The 19,781-nt window shown below is 41.0% G+C and overlaps 1 protein-coding gene across 1 annotated transcript in view; it reads left to right on the top strand.

The window, feature by feature from the left end:
- Positions 1–19,781, top strand: part of cnot4b (CCR4-NOT transcription complex, subunit 4b) — a 169,085-nt gene that overhangs the window by 91,423 nt on the left and 57,881 nt on the right. The window contains exons 9-10 of the mRNA XM_072552467.1: positions 2,561–2,813; positions 16,503–17,000. Coding sequence (XP_072408568.1) covers positions 2,561–2,813; positions 16,503–17,000 — 751 coding nt within the window. The remainder of the gene's footprint in view (positions 1–2,560; positions 2,814–16,502; positions 17,001–19,781) is intronic.

The raw sequence follows: 19,781 nt of genomic DNA, 5'->3' as shown, positions 1-19,781 counted from the left end.
AGATATGTCTGCATCTTAATATTCCAGGATCTGTGGCATATGACTGGGAAGTGATGGGTTTCTTATGTCCATGCTTAATATATAGGCATCATTAACAAGGTCAGCATTTATTGTCTAATGCAACTATCGCTGGAAAAGATGGTGTTAAGCTCCTGCCTTCAACTAATCTGGTCCATGTGAAAGTTTTTACACCATTCAATTGAAGTGTTGCAGTAATTTGAACCAATGATAAAGCTACAGCAATGGGTGCTCAAGTCAATGCAGTGTTCCCAAGCACCTTTTGTCGTAAGTGGTGGTGTCATCAGTTTGGAAGTTATGGCTATTAGATTCAGTACTGTCTCACCAGTGAGAATGAGGGGACCAGGAGGCTTTCAAATGTTAGAATGATGGAAATGTACTTGCAGTGCAAGTTGTTGGTATCATTGTGTAAATTGATTTAGAGAGTCTTTTCACATCAAATTTCTGTTGATGGGTATCAAAGGTAGACTGTCAGAAGGAAGTATAGAATTCAAGGAAAATACAGAAAACTGTCAAGAAGAGGCCTTTAAATTGCTTTTGAAGGCAAGGTGTCAAGTACAAAATACAAATGTGTTTTTGGTCAGAAAAAATAGTAATGGTAGCAAGATCAGCATCTGTTAGAGGAGTGATGGGTACAAAAATTGCAGGGAAAAAAAGTTGGAATTGACACAAATGTTCCTGAGGAAAATGGTCCCTGGAGGCTAAAATGAGGCTTGGGAAGGACACAAAATTAAAAATTACCTGATTTTCTTAATTAGTATTATTGAATCACAGAAAAGTGCAGCAGGTAAAAGCAGAGGGGGGCATCTTGGAAGCAGAAAGCTGAGGATTTAAGCTTTAACATTTTTAATATGCTAAGGCTTACGATGCAGTTGAAGAGGTGAGCAATTTGCACCTCCATTCTTTAAATTTTGTTAGTACAAGGAGACATGATTACACAGTGCAGAATTGCAAATTGACTAGTTGGCACATTTAAGGTACATGAGATACACCATCTGTAACATGTGAAGGTTTTCTATGTAGTTGCGTCTAGGGGCTCCATTTTGTATGAATACCTCGATGCTTTTGTCCTTTGTGGCTGAAATTTAGTTCGAAGGGTTTTAAGCAAAGCAACAGCCTATTGAGAAGGAAGGCAGGAGGAACTATTGCAATATTGCATCACTTCATCTGACTTTTGAGGAGTTTGGATTCTGAGAACCACCAATTGGCATTTTCCCAGAAAGAGGCTTATTGTGTGCACTTTGCTGCAGGGTTGGCACCCTGCCTGGTTTTGACCTGAATAGTCTTTTTTTTGTGTTCTGTCTTGACATTTTAATGATGTACAGAGGGCCAAAACCTATTTTGTGCAGTCAGAGCCATTTGTGACCGGTGAAACTCTGATAATTGTTCAAATTGAATATGCATAATGCAGCTTAAATCGGGGTTGAAAACTATATGGAAGTTGGAAAGTGAAAGGAGAGAGAGTGCACTCTGGTAGCTAACATGTACAGGTTTGTGAGGGGTATAGAAACTTAACTATTCTCCATGTCTTGGATGAGGGATCGGTTGAAAATCTAAATTTTGCGAAATTAAGAGGTGAGACATCTTGAGGCTAGAAATCGGAATTTGAACGTGTCAGATTCTATTTGTGGGCAAAAGCAGGTCGATAGAATTCATTACAGTGCACATGGGGTCCAATTAATAAAGACCAAAATCAAGAAGTATTCTTCAAAGCTGAGACACTAAACTGGAGGAGTGAATGGCAGTCTCCAATTTTCCTTATGTCAGTTTGTTGAAAAGCTCTTGCTGAAGCAGGCTACCAGAATTTTGATCCTATGTGCATCAAGGAGCTGTGATGCATTTACAAGTGTGACCTGGAAGGGAGGTTGGAACTTGTGATGTTTCTGTGTGCACACTGTTCTTGTCCTCAGGATTGGTTGCATGCAGGTTTGATTTGGAGATTGAAGGGTTGAAAAGAGTTAAGTTAAAGTTTGGTTGCATAAAGGTGGTTTGCATCTCCTTGGATTTTCGTGACGAAACGAATGGATGAAAATAAGTGTGGGTAGATTTGTGCCCCCTCATTCTCAATTTCCAAGGTACGCCACTTAAATGTGAAATAATGAAGCATCTTTTAATACTCAACATAATAGAAATTTCATTTTTCCAAAAGAACCTGCAGTCTGAGTGAAACAATATCTTTGATTTAAGTTCACTTAGCTTGAGGTACCAAAATATCTGCAGTTCACTTGCATTGCAGACTCAATTGCAGTCAGGATGATGGATTTCAAGAGACTGAATGGCCAATACCTGTGTGACACTCTGAGCTAAGGTGTGAAAAATGCTTGACAAGCCATTCTCAATTCAACTTTGAGATGCCTTCAAATATATTGAAGTAATCTGAAGAGTTGAACATTGAGTGCATCTGTTTGGAGAGCTACACCTCTGAGTTAAACTGCACAGAGTCAATAGAAACTTCTAATTTTGAAAAATCTTTAATTTCCTCCACTTAGGTTGTACTTCTGCAGCAGTGTAAATTCTAATGTGCATTGTCTTTGTTTTTCAGATCCCAACCAGTGAAACACCGTCACCACCCCCAGGCTTAACAAAACCCAATCCAGTCGTCCCCATTAGTTCATCAAATCATAATGCACGGTCTCCTTTCGAGGGGGCTGCAGCAGAATCCCAGTCACTCTTTTCAGACAACAGTAACTTCAGGCACCCCAACCCCCTCCCAAACAGCCTGCTTTATCCCACCTCATCGCCATCAACACACGACTGGCCAACAGCACCAGAACCACAGAGTCTCTTCACATCAGGTATGTGCTCTTTACAGTGTTTCACTGGATCTGGGGGTCATGTTTGGGCATGTCATTGGAACCAGGAGGCTTTCAAATGTTAGAATGATGGAAATGTACCTGCAGTGCAAGTTGTTGGTATCATTGTGTAAATTCCTCTTATTAGAAGTGCATTCCTCTTATTATGCACTGTTCATGAAGTGTGTAGAGCTCCTGAACTAAATAGAATTTGAGGTAAAAGAAGCAGGAACGTGTCTATTCATTGGATTAGCAGGATGAAACCGGAAAGATTTCAGTGTTACATGTGAACTCTGGTTGATAAATGCTTACGTTAGCTCGTGGTGTATTGTTATCTACTAATCACTTGAGGTGTCTGAATCTTTAATGCACGATTAACTTGGTTAATTTCTATCATCAGAACATGGCTTTTAATGAACAGTGGAAAGCAACAAACAAGTTTTAGAACACACTTCAGGGAGTCCAAACTTTACTAACAAAACTTGATTATGTAGGTTGGCAGGGGTGTACAGAATGCAGATTTATAACTGAGCCAGTCACACTTTGGAGTCAACTGTGTTGAAACTGCTGACTTATTAACTTGCCATTTCAGGTTTGGGATAAGGCAATCTTGAGATGCTTCCAACTGCAGTCAGCGCGAATGTTAAATTTTTGCTAATGCGAATCTGTGTGCAACCAATTTGAGAAGATTTTGGTGTCTGCATTAAAGCTAATTTGATGTTGATAGCCACTGTGTTCTGCTTGTTCTTAAAATGTATGTGTTCTTCCCCCAACAACTGTTGATGTTCTGATGATCTGTCTTTTTAACTGCAATTTTTCCATACTTATTCTCTAATTTTGTTTCAACATTATTGAGATGTCAAGTACTGTTTTGTTTCATTCTCTAACGTTTATTTTTTGCTTTCCCCTCCAAATATTATTGTTGCTTCTGTTTTTGGTAACGTGTTAAGTACATTGGTGTTCCAAACCCAGTTGATTTAAGTCTAAAATCTTGTAATGTAAATGAAGGATGTACCAGATTTTCACTATTTGGATTCTTAGTGTACATCAGGTATGGATTTTAATCCATGCTCCATTATTTTGTGTATATCTCATTTTCTAATAGTAGCACCTCGGTGATTCAGGTTATTCTATAATTCATAGAATCCCTACAGTGTGGAAACAGGCCCTTCGGCCCAACAAGTCCACAGTGACCCTCCAAGAGTAATTTCCCCTGACTAATGCACCTAACCTGCACATGCCTGAACACTATGGGCTATTTTATCATACGCAATTCACCAAATCTGCACATCCTTTGGATTGTGGGAGGAAACCGGAGCATCTGGAGGAAACCCACGCAGCCACTGGGAGAATGTGCATGCTCCACACAGTCACCTGAGGCCAGAATCAAACCCAGGTCCCAGGTGCAGTGAGGCAGCAGTGCTAGCCACTGTGCCGCCCAAAACTCTGCATGTGCAGGACAGTTAAGTCGAGCTTTATCAAGGCCGCCAAGCCCATAAATTTGAAAAAGGACAAATCAACAATAGGTGAAATAGAACACCAAATGGGGCTGCTTGCCTGTGCTTTGAGAGTACATGACTATACTTATGGAGGGGGCCTTTGCCTGTCCGTCTGGAGTTGAAAGTAGGCCAGTCTACATGAGGAAAGCAGATTGCCTTCCCACAGGGCATTAGTAAACACAATGAGTTTTTATAGTTGACAGTGATTGTATTTTTTTAATTTTGAGATTTTAACATCCGTTGCAGTGAGATTCAAACCTAAGTTTCCAGAGTATTGAGCCTCATATTCCATATAATTTTGTCTTGTGCCATTCCCATTATTCACCTCATCAGTTAACCTATATTTGAATTGTATTATGGATGAGTAAATTCTGGATTAGTTGTTCTGGAAGAGCACAGCAGTTCAGGCAGCATCCGAGGAGCAGTAAAATCGACATTTCAGGCAAAAGCCCTTCATCAGGAATACAGGCAGAGACCCTGAAGGGTGGTGAGATAAATGAGAGGAGGGTGGGGGTGGGGAGAAAGTAGCATAGAGTACAGTAGGTCAGTGAGGGAGGGGGTGAAGGTGATAGGTCGGGTGGGGCAGGGTGGAGTGGATAGGTGGAAAAGAAGATAGGCAGGTAGGACTAGTCATGGGGACAATGCTGAGCTGGAAGTTTGGAATTGGGGTGAGGGGGGGGAAAAAGGGGAAGTGAGGAAACTGTTGAAGTCCACACTGATGCCCTGGGGTTGAAGTGTTCCAAGGTGAAAGATGAGGTGTTCTTCCTCCAGGTGTCTGGTGGTGAGAGAGCAGCGGTGAAGGAGGCTCAGGACCTGCATGTCCTTGGCAGAGTGGGAGGGGGAGTTGAAATGTTGGGCCACAGGGCAGTGTGGTTGATTGGTGCGAGTGTCTCGGCGATGTTCCCTTAAGCGCTCTTTGAGGAGGCATCCAGTCTCCCCAATGTAGAGGAGACCGCATCGGGAGCAACGGATACAATAAATGATAATGGTGGATGTGCAGGTAAAACTTTGGATGTGGAAGGCTCCTTTAGGGCCTTGGATGGAGGGAAGGGAGGAGGTGTGGGCGCAGGTTTTGCAATTTCTGCGGTGGCAGGGGAAGGTGCCAGGATGGGAGGGTGGGTTGTAGGGGGGTGTGGACCTGACTAGGTAGTCACGGAATGGATGAGTAAACCATAGCCTTTCCGATGTGAGGTGATTGGTGTAAGGAAAGAATCTTGTCATGATTTTTATCTCAAAATGTGGCTGGAATGCACCATTTTCAGTCTTGAGATAACATTACACATCTGTAAAGGACCTCAGTCTTGACTACTTAATGATCTTGAGAGTTTGGATGTTCACTCTTTTAATCAAATTTCTTCCAGAGTTGGTACTAATGGACTGTTCTAAGAGTTGATGTGAATCTCCTAGTAAAGTGTTAACACAAAATTGGGTATTGTTTGTCAAGAACTATGTACAATACGTGACACACAAGCAGTATTTGGCTGAATACATCTTTTCAGATAATTATGTTCTACATGAATTTCCTCCATGTAATTTACTTCATCCCATCCTCATGGTACATTGGTAAATGTGCTGATTACTAAATTGTCGATGCTAAGTTCTTTGCCAAATGTCTGATTTCTGCTTTTAAATCAACGTATCATTCTTGTTCCCCACTATGCCACTGATACAGCCTGGGGAGGCTGCTGCACACTCTGGTCGTATTGCAGTAATTGCTTGCACTTTCCTACTCTTTTTTTTTTTCCTTTTTGGTAGAGACAACTCTACACTGGGAAGGAAACTGGGTCAGTCACCCAGTTAAAAACCAGAAGCAGGTCTCCAGTCACAGTTTGTGGAAGAGATAGTTCGGGGGGTGGGGGGGGGAAATAAATCATGAAATGGATGCATATAGTTAAAACAAGTTCCACTGGAATCCTGTATACCCTGAGCTTGATGGTATTTGATTTGGTGAGGTGCCATCATAGCACAGGGTACTGTGGAAATTAAGGCTAGAAGTAAAATTGGAAATTTTAAGTTTGTTTCAAATAAACTCTGCACTTGCACAAACAGCAATTCAAAAAGACTTTGACTCTGCATTTATGTTTGCTCTTGTGGTCCCATCTTTACTATGGGTTGTGATGATCACGTCACTGACCTGTTTATCCAGAACCCTCAGCTAATTCTCAAGGGGCTTGGATTTGAATCCCACCATGGTGAAATTTTAAATTGAATGAAAAGCAACCTAAAACTGAACATGTAACCTTTGTGGATTGTTGTAAAAAGTAATTTCATTTCCAAGTAATGTGGTCTGGTATACATAGATCCCAGACTGGCAGCCACATAGTTGACTCTTGACTGTCCCCTTGGTAACTAGAGGTGGGCAATAAATGTTGAGTTGGCCGAGCCAGTGATAGCCATATCCCACGACTGAATCTTTATAAAGGCATGCTCTACTTCAAGGTCGATTCATGGTTGTGCAAAATTGTACAAGAATTTTATAAGACCATTAAACATAGCAGAAGTACACCATTCAACCCATTGGATCTCCTCCACTGTTCAACAAAATCATGGCAGATCTGGTAATCTTCAACTCTACTTTCCTCCTTTCCCCATAACACTTGATTCAATTACTGAAATAAAAATCTCTCTCCACCTTGAATATACTTCATGACCCAGCGTCAACAGCCCTTTGGAGGAAAAGGTTCTACAGGTTCATAATGCTCAAAAGAAATCCCCTGTTTTTCTATTCACTTAGAGAGTGTGAGCTTTGCCCATTCTTGCCCATCCTTAATTGCTGAGAGCATAAGTAAGGGTTAACCACATTGCTGTGGATCTGGAGTCACATGTAGGCAAGTTTCATTCCCTGAAGGACATAAGTGAATGAGGTATTTCCAAGAATCGGCAACAATTTCATGGTCCTTGTTAGAAAATTCCATCATCTGACATGGTGAAATATGAACCAAGGACATTCCCTGGCTCTCCAGAGTAACAACATTGCAATAATGCAATAATACCACAAGGCTGTCACACCCATTGGACCTCCTCCTGTCTGACTTAAATGTGCGACCCCTTACTCACCGATAGTGCCCACTGTTGCTAGACTCTTCCACAAGGGGAAAGTGTTTCCAAACCCACCCTGTCAAGCCCCCAATGATAGTATGTGTTTTAATTAAGGTCTCCTCTTATTCTCGGTTCCTTACCCACTTACTGGTATTTCTTCATTCCTTAGATAAGGAGGCTAAAACTGTCCAGTATTTCAGCTGTGGTCTGACTCATGCTTTCTGTTTAGCAAAACCTCCCTAAGTTTATATTCCATTCCCTTTGAAACGAAGGCTGACGTTCCATTTGCCTTCCCTATTGTCTACTGAACTTGGATATTAGCTTTGTGTGATTCTCAGCCCTTAGTGCTGTAGCTTCCAATAGTCTTTGTCTACTTAAACATTTAACAAGTCTATTCTTCCTACCAAAGTGCATCATCTTACATTTCCCCACATTATATTTCATCTGCCAAGTTTTTGCCCACTCACTTGTCTTTATCCTTCTGCACATTCTTGGCCAACCTTCTGCCTACCCATTTTTCTTTCCTGCAAACTTGGTGATAGTACATTACCTTTCTTCACCTAAATCATAAATATATATCACATGTGTGACGTCTGTGACACTCCACTAGTTACACTTTGCCATCCTGAAAATACTCCTATCCCAGCTGTTTTCTATCAGTTAGCCAATCTCTAGTCCTGCTAATATGCTGACGCCAGCACCATGGGATGTTCGGTAATATAGTATGTAACACTTCTTGAAATGCCTTTTTGAAAATCCAAATATATCTTGTGTTTTCCCTTTTCCTATCCTGTTTGTCACATCTTCATAGAAGAGTCATCAATTTCAAGCATGATCTTCCCTTCTTGAAATCTTTTGACTCTGCTTGATCATACTATGCATTTCCAAATGCTCTGCTGTTATGTCCCTTATATTGAACTCTTAACATTGTTCCAAAAATAGACATTAAGCTAACTTAAATAGGAGCAGTCATAGACCATTTAGCCCTTTGAGCCTGTTAGAGCATTCACTAAGACCATGGCTGATGTGGCGTAACTCTTTATACCACCTCGAATCATATCCCTGAATGCCATGGCTTAATTTTTTAAGTCTATAGTTACTTTGTCTTTTTGCGTAAAGGTGTTAGATTAGCAGTTTTCTTATCATTTTTGGGATTGTCCCTGAATTTTAGGATTCCTGAAAGATTACAACCACATTTATCTGTGTAGCTACTTCCTTTGTTTGATGATACATCCAAACAGATCCAGGGATTTTTCGGCATTTAGCCCCATTAGTTTGCTGAGCACTTCATCTCTAGGCATAGGTATTATGTTAATTTTTTGTCTATGTGCCTTTGAATATTTAGTAATTTTGACAGCTAATCATTTCTACCGTGAAGTGTCTATTCAACTCCTTTCCCCTTTTTATTGCTCCAGCCTCATGCTCTAAGGGGTCTATGTTGACTTTTACTACTAATTTCCTTTTCATACATTTAAAGAAGCTGCTGCTGTCTGTCTTTATTTGCAAATTTACCCTCAAAGTTTATTTTTCTTTTGTTTCTTTGGTTGTCTTTTTGTTTTTAAAACTTTGTCAATCCTCTGTCTTACCACTAAGGTTTGCTACATTTCTTTCCAACATTTGGGATAGCTAGTCGGCATGGCCAGATTGGACCGAAAGGTCTGTTTCCATGCTGTACATCTGACTCTATGTTGCTGTCCTTGATTGCCCTGGTTAACCATGTGCTGTTGAAATGAGTTGTCCTGCCTGAAGTTTGCAACAGCATTCCCTTTTGAATATTTTTATTTTGTGGAAATCCAAAATGCTGACATTCATAATCCTACTAACAGCGCTTCAGTGGAATATCATTTGAATACTGTAATTAAATTCCTTGGCCTGAATCAGCAATTTGTGACCTGTCACCTGACCATGTCTGTGTGCTCCCAGTTCTCAATAGTCAATGTTTGTAACCTTCCTTTAAAGATGTATGCATTTGTTGTCTGTACCTTCATCCTGCTCTTTTGATTTTGTTTATTGAGGTTAAGAAATGAGAGTTAATCTAAATGGCAGAAGTTCAATATTTACTCAGAATTGTTTGACCTTTTGAAGTCAGTTAAGAGCTCCACGCTTTGCCAAACATATGAGCATGCCACTGTCAATTTTCCACCCCAACCAGGTTGCGGCTGTTTGGTATTCAAAATGAGCAGTGTTTTTTTTTGCTGCAATCCTTTGGGAATTAGACTGAGATTATCCAATTTTAATTTCACTCAGGATCTCAAGAACAAGCATGCAGACTAGACTTGTAGCCAGTCTGATTTAGGTTCTGAAGATGGCAAACTTTTAGCAAAAAAATTGTGTCATCCAATCCCCTCACACTTCGTATTTATATTGCGTACTCAACACTTGATGGTTTTGTAGTGCACTGAAGTGTAATCGTGTGCTTGATTTAGAACTACTAGTGTACGAAAGACTTTAAATGTAAAACTAATTTCATGAACCCCTTATTCTCTTTGTCGCTGCTCCCGCCCCAACAAGATCATCTCAATTAATATTAAATAATGGTATGGAGGAGAAATTGTGCACCTTATTCACTTCTATAATCATTAAGTGCATGTTTGTTACTCAGTTTATTCTGTAAAAAGAATAGCTTTTAGCTGGTTTAAGCTGGTCCAATTGCTGCCTAATCCATGTCAGTTGGATTGGAAGGGTGGAGAATTGTCTACTTAATCTGTGAACTTTCTCATGCTAAAAGGGAAGCTACATTGGGAGTTGACTGTTGAATGCCAGCTTAGAAAATGATTTGTTTCACTTCTATATGTTGAATAGTATAGAAAGTACCTTCAGAGCTGTGTAGGTAACAATTAAAGCTTCTCACATGCAGAATTCTGAGAAATATTAATGTTGAGAAATATTAATCAGAACATTGGAATTCTTGCAAAACTTCTGATTCCATTCCTAGCACTGTTGCGATTTTTTTTTTTCGTTCTGTCCTGTCAAGATATTTATGTCATCAAACATTTGCAGGGGAACTTTCCATTGATATGATCACAGCTGATAGTCCAATACTATAAGATAGATCCAGAATAAAACCTGGCTTCGTAGATCATAAGTTTAATTTTGGTATTACCTTGGTGATTATTTACTGAACATAATACCACAAGATGTTTTCTTAGGTCAAAACTTTGTTTTGCTATTTACTTCCTGATGTTGCTCTTGACAAATCATCTGAAAATGTGTTGCTGGAAAAGCGCAGCAGGTCAGGCAGCATCCAAGGAGCAGGAGAATCGACGTTTCGGGCATGAGCCCTTCTTCAGGGTGCTGATGTTCGAAACATCGATTCTCCTGTTCCTTGGATGCTGCCTGACCTGCGCTTTTCCAGCAACACATTTTCAGCTCTGATCTCCAGCATCTGCAGTCCTCACTTTCTCCTTGACAAATCATCTGTCAAGTATCACTTCTGGTTCAAGTTCTTAATTTCATAGTTAACACCCTGTTCTGAGTTCTCTTCTTTGGACTACTGAGGCTGTTTCACAAACCATATTTCAGTTTTGATACCATATTTCAAGTAGCTTGTTCAAAACAAACTCTCGCGACTTGGGTGTTTCACAAGGTAAAACCATCTGGTTCCCATGATTCAGAACTTAATTCTCATGCTACCAGATAATTGTTTAAAGTTCTAAATTAGTCAGAAACTAGAGTGAAAAGCTAAACTCATGTCGCTCTTCTGTCATAAACTCAGCAGTATAAGCATTTCATTCATTACTACCATGAGCAGTTGACTGGATTACATGCTTCAATGGCAATAATGCATTTGATATATTTGGTCACCATTCCAAATGACGTTCTCGCCTTCCTTAAACAGAATTCCTCCTGTGATGATCCTCTGCATCTGCAATAGGAACCTGAGCTCATTGTATCAATGCTTTGTTTGAGAACAGAGCAGTGATGTTTGAGCAGAGTATCACCCAATTGCACTTAGTGTTCCCCTTTCTAAGGGTCTACAGGGCATGTGGTACCAAACCAGACACTCTGGCCCAAATTCACCAATGTTGGTGTTAACACTCTTCTTTGTGTTTCCTCCTATAAAGCTGTCATTGCAGCATCTGTGTTCTCATTGCCATTGGCACACTTTACCAGTTTTAAAGTATTTCCTAGCTCATGCAGGAAAGTTTTTAGCCCTATGCAGTTGAGATGTTGTTCTGACCTTGCCAGTAAACAGTACCAATTCTACTCCTTCCTTTCACCTTTCGTACTTTGGTTTGCATGTGCTGGGATTCAGTTGACTTCGTCAATTTTGCTACCCATATTTGAGGGGAAATCTCAATTGTAATTGTTAGAAGACAATGAAAAGACATTAATACCATCGATAGACAACTTCCTGGTGGGGTTTTGTGTAAGGTGACAACGCTATCTCCAAACCTCGGAAAAGCTTCTTTCAGACTCAGCTCAGTCCTTATCCAGGAGCTCCTGTTGTGCATCTCTCCAATCAATCGTCCTGTTCAATCTCTCTCCAATCAAAGATCCTGGTCCATTGCCAACCACATTCAAGTGCATCCCACCTACTGTACCTGCTCCAAAATCCCTTTCCCATTTCATATATCAAGATACCAGGGCGGCACTGTGGTGCAGTGGTTAGCACTGCTGCCTCACAGCGCTGGGGACCCAAGTTCGATTCCAGCCTCAGGTGACAGTCTGTGTGGAGTTTGCACGTTCTCCCTGTGTCTCTGTGGGTTTTCTCCAGGTGCTCTGGTTTCCTCCCAGGATCTAAAGATGTGCAGGTTAAGTGAATTGGCCATGCTAAATTGCCAATAGCGTTCCAGGGATGTGTAGGTTAGGTGCATGAGTCAGGGGAAAATGTAGAATAATGGGGAATGGGTCTGGGTGGGATGCTCTTCGGAGGGTTGCTGTGGGCTTGTTGGGCCGAAGAGTCTGTTTCCACACTGTAGGGATTCTAAGACATCAGGATTCTGATTGAAATTTCTGTAGTAGGGCCTACATTACCTGTAATGGGCACAGCTAAAGCGAGCTAAGAATTTTTATTGTAAATCACATGTCAGAGTTAGGACATTACAAGATGCTTCAAAGCCAATGCAGTATTTGCCTGTTGTAGACCATGTTGTTGGTCCATTGCCCAACTCTTTCACTCTGTCACTGAGTCCTTTTGATATGTTTTTACCACTTCCACACAGCGTTGACAATTGCTTTGCAGCTTTTCCATTGTTCTATTGCTGTAAGTTCTAAACATTTTACAGTTAAATGGAATCAATAAGGTTAGGAATTCCTGATTTGTCCTTGACCTTTTTTTGTGCAAAATCTTTGTCCTTTCTTAATTCCTGAAGAGTCTGTACCACATTTCCCTGTTGTTTCTTCCATTTATAATTCCATTCATTTCACTCCACACCTCTATTCCCAGCCTTTGACTCTCTCGCCAAAAGCTTACCATGTCTGTTCTAGGAATCTCATCTCTGAGACCCAAGTGCTCACCAGTATCAACCTGTCACTTCCTGACTCTTGTGCATTTTCTCCATGTTTGTTTTCCTTTACATTTGTTTGTAAAACTCCATTGACCCTTTCTTTGTTCAAGGTGCCGACTAAATGCAAGTTCATCAACATTTGAAGAACAGTCTATAATTTGTGGTGTTCACAGTTCAAGTTACTGTAGCATGATTTCACACCTCCAACTTTTGTGGTTAACTGAGCTCAGCTCTTGGGGTGAGCCAACAGCACAGTTGTGACACCACTGGTAACTTTTAGCTAAGTCATTGTGACAACAGTAAACAAAGTTGTCAGCATTTGTCACAAGACAACAGCAATAATTAATTTACCCTGATTTTTGGCATCTGGACTCGGAAATTAATTTTAGTTGAGAATACCACCTGCCTTGATGCAACTAAATTCGATTCATGATTTTAAACTGAGTAAGAAGTCTTTCTCAAGTAAGCTGTCCTCTTCCATTGCACTGTTATTTTCATCAATTATTTTGGATGGTCTGAAGGTGCTATTTGCATCCACTTCAAAAAAATTGAGGTTTTCTGCTCCATGCGTGTCTGATGACAAATAATTTTCCATTTTAGGCATTAGGCATCAGGCACAAATCAGTATTTGAACCAGATCAGTTATATTTAGACTTGGAGCAATGATCCAGCAGCGTTCTCCCACCAAAAGCTTGACCCTTGTTGCAGGCCAGCTCAGTGTGGAACGGAAGGTGTGCTGTGATATTCGAGATGCCATCTTTGTCAGCAACCCCATACCTATGTTCAGATTAAGTATGAAAGATTCCATCTGACTTCATAAGGAACAGGGCAAGCCTCCAACCAATGTCTTTGAAAGAGATCTCAATAGCTTCACCGTTTTGTTTTGTTGTTAACTTGTGGTCAGCACTGATGAAACAGCATTTGTTGCTCTTTACTGGTTGCCTTGAAGATATTGAGTCAGTCAGTTATGTTTCAGCATGGTGGATTCATGGATTTCTCATGAAGGATGTTGGTTAGTTGGAGGGTTTTTTAAACAATCTAATGGGCAGCTGCAATATCCACCAACAAAATAATTGAGTTCATAGAACATAGAACATAGAACATAGAACAATACAGCGCAGTACAGGCCCTTCGGCCCTCGATGTTGCGCCGATCAAAGCCCACCTAACCTACACTAAATAGAACATAGAACAATACAGCGCAGTACAGGCCCTTCAGTTGCCCTTGATGACTTTTGACTGGCAAGTCAGAAGTTGTGACTTTAAGTGCCATAACTGCTGCATTGCTGTTGTTCCAAGTTGGCTATGAATAGACTAGACCGCACTCTGCCTTGTCCATATGGGTTCTGCGTTTCATCCTCCCCTGGTGAAATGCAGAAGAAAGCTCACACTTCTGCCCAAAACTATGCTTCTGCCAATTTGCTGCACCCTTCCATTCCTCTGCAATGTTGTGATGTCAAAAGCTTCTAATCAGTTCTAAATGATGGCCCCCTTCAGAATTAGCAACTTGACTGTGTCTTCATTCTGTTTCCCCAGTTAGCTGCTTATTTATACTAGTCATTTTTGGATCTGAGTTAAAAGTTGACCCCTTTGACATATCAGAAATGGTCAGATTTCTGATCACTAAACCAGTGGGAAGGCTCCTGATATCAGTTGAGTTAACTTTTGGGGATGAAAGTGTGTGCTTCCATTGTCTTGTTTCTTTTAAATTGCAGTTCATCACCTTTGTTTGGGCTTGCACACAAGGTATTTTACCACAGCATCTCGAGCTACTTGGTGCACATTCTGCTGTCCATTTTTCTGCCAATTATTATGTAAACTGCAGAAATGTTTAACTTGAAAACATAACCTTGCTCAATATTTTTCCTGGAATCTACAAAATGAACAAGTTGAGATAGAAATTAGGCAAATTTTTAAAATGCCTTGCATGATATTAGTATGTCCCAGAATAATTTTAGAAAAACACTACTTGGATCCACAATCAATGAGTTGTTTTGCAGAAAGCCAATAGTGACTGACTAAGCAGGATCAGCTATTCATGCGACATAATCAGTTCAGCCTGCAGAAGGCAGAAAGGGCTGAGTGGCCTGCTGCTCATCCTAATATCTTTGTGATTTGCTGTAATAAGCCAAGACCTGGATTTGGAGCCAGTGAGGTTTGATTGTGAAGTAAATCGTCCTTACCTGCACATGATCCATAAATAGGCATGTTACTTTGATTAGCCCTTAAGCACACTGTTAGGCATGGAGTACCGCACCTCTCTCTGTCTCATGTCACTGGCCTTTCAAGACAGTCAATTGGGGCTGCTGGTATCAAGGTTACTGTGCATTGACTGCTATCTCGGGTCACTGTGGTCTTTGTTATTATAATACCATAAAAACATCTTTGCACTGTCTTACTTGTCTGACATGAGAGAACTCCAGTCAGTGACCCTGCATTCTCAAAAGATTTAATCAAAGTCAGTGTTTTAAGCTGAGTGCTATCCTTCAGCACTGCAAGCAGATGGCTTGTGCACATCACCCTCCACGTCCTGGAAAATGGATGATGCAGTTCTTCAGATCTAATTAAGAAGAAAGACATTGCATTAATATTGAATGAGTAGTCAGTTGTTGGTTAAGATTGTTTTAATGTTCAATTGGGTCTCTGGTAAAGGAACAATTTGGGCAAAGAGTGTATACATTCTCTCCCTCCGCGCCCCCCCAACACCAAAGCCCATAGCTTTTGCAGACTTGTCAGTCCTGAGCGAGTGGCTTTCTGATGTTGGATTTTAAGACTTGGAGTTTGGTACAGACCTCTTGCAACTTGAAATACAAGTTGAAACATATTCGCAGAATTGTCATTGCTGTGATTTGCTGTCATAGTTCTTGTGATAGGCTTGGCACATTGCAGTGTTCATATGATATGGAGCTGGCTGTTTTAAGAACTGGAAAAGCTGGAAAAACTCAATGCATCTCACTGCATTTATCGAGAGAGTAACAGTTAATGTTTTGACTGCAAAGTCTGTGTTCCAAGCAGGAATGAATCTCTGAAATCAAAGCTGTGTAACTGTGATTGTGTGCTAAACGAACTTATCTGAGGACCAACATTTAAAATGCTAGCTGTAAATTGTAAATGGTCTGCCTGCATATCATCTTTCCCTGAACCAAGCAGTAGCTTCACAGTTTTAAGTACTCATAAAGCTCACTGGAGCTTGACTGTAGCATGGAGTTATTTAGTTGTAACCTGATTTTCCCTTGGCCCACTTAGCCAATCCTCCTTCACCTCTGCTCGCTCTCTTGGCTTCTTTATTTGCCTCAGCACTCTTTGCTCACTGCCATTATGCTTATAAAGAGCAAGAAGGGGCAGAAAAGGAGTTTAGAACAACAATAGTTCTAAGAATGTGTTTTGTACAATTTGCCAACAGCCCTTTGTGTTCACATGAATGCTTTTCTCCTGTGTGTAATTGAAGCCTTCATATCTACACTTCATAGAATCATAGAAACCTTACAGTGTGGAAACTTAATGACAAAGTAGTTGAAAGAGCACGCTTTCTGAACTGTTTTCCTGCTGAAGTTCCATCTGTGATCTTCACTGATCACTCGTATTGAAAAATAATGGGTAGGGAATTGATGGAACTTTTTCACACAGTGCGTGTTTGGCTTGGTCATATAAATGCACTTGGAGAAACATGTACTCATTTCTCTTCTTTCCTTCAATAAATTGCAGAAACAATCCCAGTATCCTCATCAACAGATTGGCAAGCGGCTTTTGGTTTTGGCTCCTCCAAACAGCAAGAGGATGACCTGGGTTTTGATCCATTCGACATCACCAGGAAAGCCTTAGCAGACCTGATAGAGAAAGAACTCTCAGTCCAGGACCAGCCTTCCAACGCAGGCCTCACTTCCCTCACCTCACTACAGACCCCTCCGCAAACTGCAAACAAAGGCATTGGTGGCTTCTTGACCCCCTCTGCTGCCACAACAGCCAACTCCATAGGCAACTCTTTCCCCAACTCCATATTACCGCGGAGGTTCCCAACTTTTCAACACAGAGCCGTCTACAACTCGTTCAGTTTTCCGGGTCAGGCACGGTATCCATGGATGGCCTATCCTCACAATAGTATGATGCACTTGAACCACACAGCAACACCCACCTCGAACAGTAATTTCTTGGACTTAAATATACCACCTCACAGCACAGGACTTGGTGGAATTCCTATATCAGGTAGGTGGCAAATGGTAGATAATTCTAACAGTTTCCCAACTTGCTGTTCCCTTTTACAAATGAATGTATAAAAGCAACTTGTACTGGACTTGGGTGTTGTGGGTCATTGTTAGAACTGTTGCTCCTACAGATGAGTTTTGTGATGATTGCTTATGTGTGACTTTTCTTAGGTCATCTTCACTGAGAAATTGGAGCAGCACTCAGGGCTTCCCAAATGACTCAGTTGCAAGCCAGAATAAACAGCTGAGTTGTACTAAGATGTTCCAAATATGGATTTCTAACCAACTCTATGCTTACATGTGTGTTAAGAGTGTTACAATCATGCTCCCAACCACAAGGCTGCAAGCAGAGGAAAGCCTATTGCTGATTGTCACTTGATACGAGGATTTAGTTTGACTCTGATGCCCCACTGTCTGCCCACCTGTAAAGAGTGATTAACTGAAGTGCTTGAAGGTGGTTGGACTGAGCAGACCTGTAAAGTTTTAAGCTCAAACTTGTTCCTTTACCTCATTCACTTCATTCATGATGACAGTCGGTCTTTGGGAATTTGTTATTGAGTTCTTGGTCCGTGCTTATCATTGTCGATTTATGTGGATGTGCATAGAAAGGATTTTTAGTATATCTCATGACTCAGTTAGACTTTTCCTTTGCACTGTTTCTGGAATGCTTGTAGTCACCTTTTTAAGTGGGAGAGCTCCAGTTTGAAGAAAGCTTGAATGAAGTTAGAATAGCAGAGTAATTTTACTATTTTTCTGCTTAATGCTGGTTTTTCACCTCGGTGCTGAACAGATAGCAGCACGTGCTGTCAGGTTAAAAGTTCATCTAACCAGTGTAAGCTTGGTTATTTTATACCCTATGCAGATATTGGAGGTGCACAAATATTGCTGACATTTGATGCCTGTTAGGTGAATAAACAGAGATACAATGACAGTGCATTGTCTGCTCTCTTCAGCATTTGGAGGAGTTAACAAGTAATGGGCTGTTTCCCATGTATTTACAAGAAAGCCGTTCTGATCAGCTAAATAGTTCTACACTGCTACAAATATCTAGACAATGTGAGACGTTGTAGGAGTGAAGAAATAACATGCTGATGGGACAATTTGGTATTTAAATATCTAGTAAGGTGATACGTTGCCTTCCCATTTCCTGTTTTTAGCACGTTAAAAGTGACTGTTTGTCACAACAGTCCTTTTCATTGAGCTACTGGCATTGGATATTTCTGTAAGTCATTTTAAAATTTCATCAGGAGGTTTGAATTTTCTTTTGATCTGCATCAACCCTGGTTGTGTCCCATACATTGATGTTACAGTAGCAGATCAGTCTAGTCCCCACAGAGAATTAATGCCACAAGCAGTCATGGGTACTTGCAGCATTATTTCAGCAAGCTGGTGAGTCCACAAGGGGGTGCTGCCAGTTCAGAGTTGAGCAAGTGAAGTTTCAGTGAGCTGGAACTAATGATTGTGCTGATGAGGGATTCATCAAGGTTGAGAATATGGAAGTAGAATTTCTTTATGAAAAACAATTAGCGCAATGATAAGGATTCAAACCCTGTCAGTTCCATTGCTGACAACAAGTCCTGTTTATATTAATGCTAGAATCCTGCATTGAGGTTTCAATCCTGTTAAGGATTGCAGTATTCATGTCCCATTTTCTACCAGCTTGTTCCTTGTCGATTCTCATGTCCTATAAGGTTGGTCAGTGTTCAGTTGGTACCCTTCGGTTCTACTAATACTCGAGCACTCGTTTGTTTGTCCTGTTTTCTCTTCCCCTCTCCAGATTGTGCTGGGTCACAATTCCTTGTTTGCTAGCATTGTTGCTGTAAATATCCCAGACGTCCGATCTTTGAGAGAGTTTTTGAGTGCCTATGGGATCCATGAAATGTCTCTGCCTAAGTGTCTCTGTTCTGTTGCCCTCTAATGTTTACAAGCTAGAATTCTCAATGAGACTCATTGGATTGCAATTGTGATGGAGTCCTGAAAAGCATTTATTTTTGTAGATCGTTCAAAGTACTGTGCTGAATCAACGTCCCACTGCTGTCCTGATAAGATTTATCATGTTTTAGTTAGCTACTTGGCATAGCATCTGCTATTTTAAAGTGAAAATTAGCCAGGCACTGATCCCCCTCACATTTCATGTTTTCTGTAGCAGAAGTGAAACAACCTCATCTGAATCTGTAGCTGAAATCATTCCAGTTTTAAGGGCTAGGATCAGTCAATTGTGCTTTGTTTGCAGTCTTTGGGTCAACCTGTGATATCTTCAAAAGAAATGACTGTGTTTTCTTCTCTCCGTGAAGAGAGCAACCAGCTATGACAGGGACATTTGCACCAATATCTGTCTGCTGTGCATGATTTGCTCTCTTCCAGCTGTCATTAACACAGTCATAGTCATAGAGATGTCAAGCATGGAAACAGATTCTTCAGTCCATGCTGACCAGATCTAGTCCCACTTGCCAGCGCCCACTCTATATCCCTCCAAACCCTTCCTATTCACACACCGATCCAGATGCCTTTTAAATGTTGCAATTGTACTTGCCTTCACCACTTCCTCTGACAGCCCATTCCACATATGCACCACCCTGCATGAAAAAACACCCCTTAGGTGTTTCCCCTCTTATATCTTTCCCCTCATCCTAAACCTATGCCCTCTAATTTTGGACTCCCTCACCCCAGGGAAAAGACCTTGTCTACTTATCCTATCCATGCTTTTATAAACCTCTATAAGTTCACCCCTCAGCCTCTGACGCTCCAGGGAAAACAGTCCAAGCCTGTTCAGCCTCTCCCT

The sequence above is a fragment of the Chiloscyllium punctatum genome, chromosome 32 (genome assembly GCF_047496795.1).
Source record: "Chiloscyllium punctatum isolate Juve2018m chromosome 32, sChiPun1.3, whole genome shotgun sequence".
Taxonomy (NCBI): Eukaryota; Metazoa; Chordata; class Chondrichthyes; order Orectolobiformes; family Hemiscylliidae; genus Chiloscyllium; species Chiloscyllium punctatum.
Note: the sequence above shows the minus strand (reverse complement) of the source record. Positions and strands in the feature narration are given on the sequence as shown.